Consider the following 2,513-nt stretch of genomic DNA (forward strand, 5'->3'; position numbering starts at 1 on the left):
CTTATTACAGCCTGCCACTGACTATCAATGTTGGGGGTTATTCTTACAGCCTGCCAGTAGCCACCAATGCTGGGAGGTTACTACCACTGACCACCAACCATTTACACCAGTACTGGGGGATATCATTGTTGCATATACTAAGAAGTGATACCCACTTTATTGGACACATCTCCAGGAATGCAGCAGGCAGTGCAATGCACAACCAATTTTTCATCTTGAACAAGGGGCGGATCCAGAGTCTAGTCTCGGGAGGGGCACTGCTATAAAATAAGCCCCCCCCCCATCTGGCTCTTCCACTGCTACTGTGCCACCCCCTTACTCTCTCACTGCCTATGTGTCCGCTGCCCCCCCGGCTATCCCCCTCTCCTCCCGGGGTACAGCGCACTCACCCGGCCTTTCCTTCTGGGATCTTTCTGCCGCTGCCAGCCTTGGGCGCTCTGTACTTACACAAATGAGACAGCTGCAAAGCTCCAGCGTAGGCTAAGGCGGCCGCCGAATTTGCCTGACTACAGTGCAGCCTCTGCTTTGGGTCCCAATTGTTCGGTGCGGCCAGCCGGGCCCAGCAGAGTGGCGGAGGGAGCGATAATAATAAACGCAGAGCGCGGAGGCCAGTAATGTGACGCAGAGCGTGGAGGCCAGTAAGGTAACGCAGAGTGTGGAGGCCAGTAATGTATGTAGTCAAGAACCAGCTGCACTCCTTACCGGAATAGTAGTATACCTGCCAAGCAGGTGGGTGCTTGTAGTGACCACGGACGGCCCCGTGAACAATGCAGATCTAGAAAGGATTGTCACCAGCACACCAAAAGTTTTGAAGCAAAAAGTCCTTTATTGACAAATCGCCATCCAATACTAGTGCTTCAAAACTTTTGGTGTGCTGGTGAAAATCCTTTCTAGAGGCCAGTAATGTGGCGCAGAGCACGGAGGCCAGTAATGTGACGCAGAGCACTGAGGTCAGTAAGGTGACGCTGAGCGCGGAGGCCAGTAATGTACGTCCCGGGGGGGGCGATGCTTATGATCCCCGCACAGCGGCCGGGACATACAGCTGTCACAGAGTTTACTGCGGTTGAGTGTAAAAAAATGGCATTGTACTTGTAGTGTTCCGGTTTCTTACATTGAACCACAGCTAACTCTGTGACAGCTTGACAGCTGTATGTCCCGCGGTTGTGCGAGACACTTTTGGAAAGTATATTTTCCTTTTGACATTTGACCTGTCCTTTGTAAAGATAGAATGGGTGTTATTTTTGGCCCTTTGTCCACTTAGGTTGACTCAAACACCATTTTATTATAGATGGAGATATTATTTATTTTACATTACAGCAAATGCAATTGTAATCATGAAGATTATACAATCAAAACTGAAATCACATCCCTAAAATCTTTCTGAGATAGAAGAAGCTATTGGGTAATTTAGCAATTCAGAGTTCACCTGAAAATATCAGTTATGAGTGGACTGAACCTTTAAACAGTATGATGAATGTTAAAGAATACCTATTTTTAATTTTAAAAAAGGGGAGAGGTTTGAGTTGACCTAGTGGGGACAATGAAGTTTGGAGGCGATATCTCTGATAGCTATCTACTAATGAGGAGGCATAATAAGGCTATATTCATACCTAACCATTGAGGTGTGTTGTACGTTGCTGTGTATTGCGCTGCAGTGCACCTCCATCAGTAAGGTGTGTTGGGGTGCCATTCAGAATGCCAGTTGTTGGAACGCGCACGATCCTGTGCACTATGCTATTTGCAATGGTGCAATTCAGAATGCACCACTGCTGTGTATTGCGGTAATGAAACCAAATGAAAAACAAGCATGGTTCTGTAGAGCAGACAATAAATACCATAAGGTTCACTGCACTTACGATCTCCAGTTCGGAAGAAGTAAATAGCTTTCTGCAACTTCTTTTGCTCATCCGACATAGCAGTCACTGCCGGGTTATTTTGAGTAGTCTCCACCATGTTTAGACGATACCTCTATTATATCTGCAGAATATAACACATAAAGAGACAAGTCTGTAGGCTGAACGGGCATTTCACAGACTGTATGGAAGAGCTACTGAGCTTGTATATGAATACTTGATGTAAACATGGTACATGCCTAATTTGTCATAATATCAGGTACAGAAAATCATATTGTATGTTACAGCCTTATTCAACTAGGGTGTAATGGCATCCTGGGGTGCCTTCTGTCTTGCTCAGGGCTGCCTTGAAATTTGTGCACAATGTCATGCCTTTCTATGGTGCAGGCAAGCTTCTTATGTGAAGGGATGGAATCTGATATAAAAGGGAGACTCTGATCTGAAGGGGGAACTCTGATCTAAAGGGGGAACTCTGATCTAAAGGGGGAACTCTGATCTAAAGGGGGAACTCTGATCTAAAGGGGGAACTCTGATACAAAGGGAAACTCTCATGTAAAGGGGAACTCTGATATAAAGGGAGGACTCTGATCTAAAGGGGGAACTCTGATCTAAAGAGGGGCTCTATTGTAACGGGCAAGCAAAACAAATGGCTGCACTATA

General features: G+C 46.1%; 1 protein-coding gene across 1 annotated transcript in view; it reads right to left on the minus strand.

The window, feature by feature from the left end:
* Positions 1-1,953, minus strand: part of SLC51B (solute carrier family 51 beta subunit) — a 6,535-nt gene extending 4,582 nt beyond the window's left edge. The window contains exon 1 of the mRNA XM_018572241.1: positions 1,857-1,953. Coding sequence (XP_018427743.1) covers positions 1,857-1,953 — 97 coding nt within the window. The remainder of the gene's footprint in view (positions 1-1,856) is intronic.
* Between the last annotated feature and the right edge of the window lie 560 nt (positions 1,954-2,513).

This window comes from Nanorana parkeri, unplaced genomic scaffold (assembly GCF_000935625.1).
Source record: "Nanorana parkeri isolate BGI_ZX_2015 unplaced genomic scaffold, ASM93562v1 scaffold1974, whole genome shotgun sequence".
Classification (NCBI taxonomy): domain Eukaryota; kingdom Metazoa; phylum Chordata; class Amphibia; order Anura; family Dicroglossidae; genus Nanorana; species Nanorana parkeri.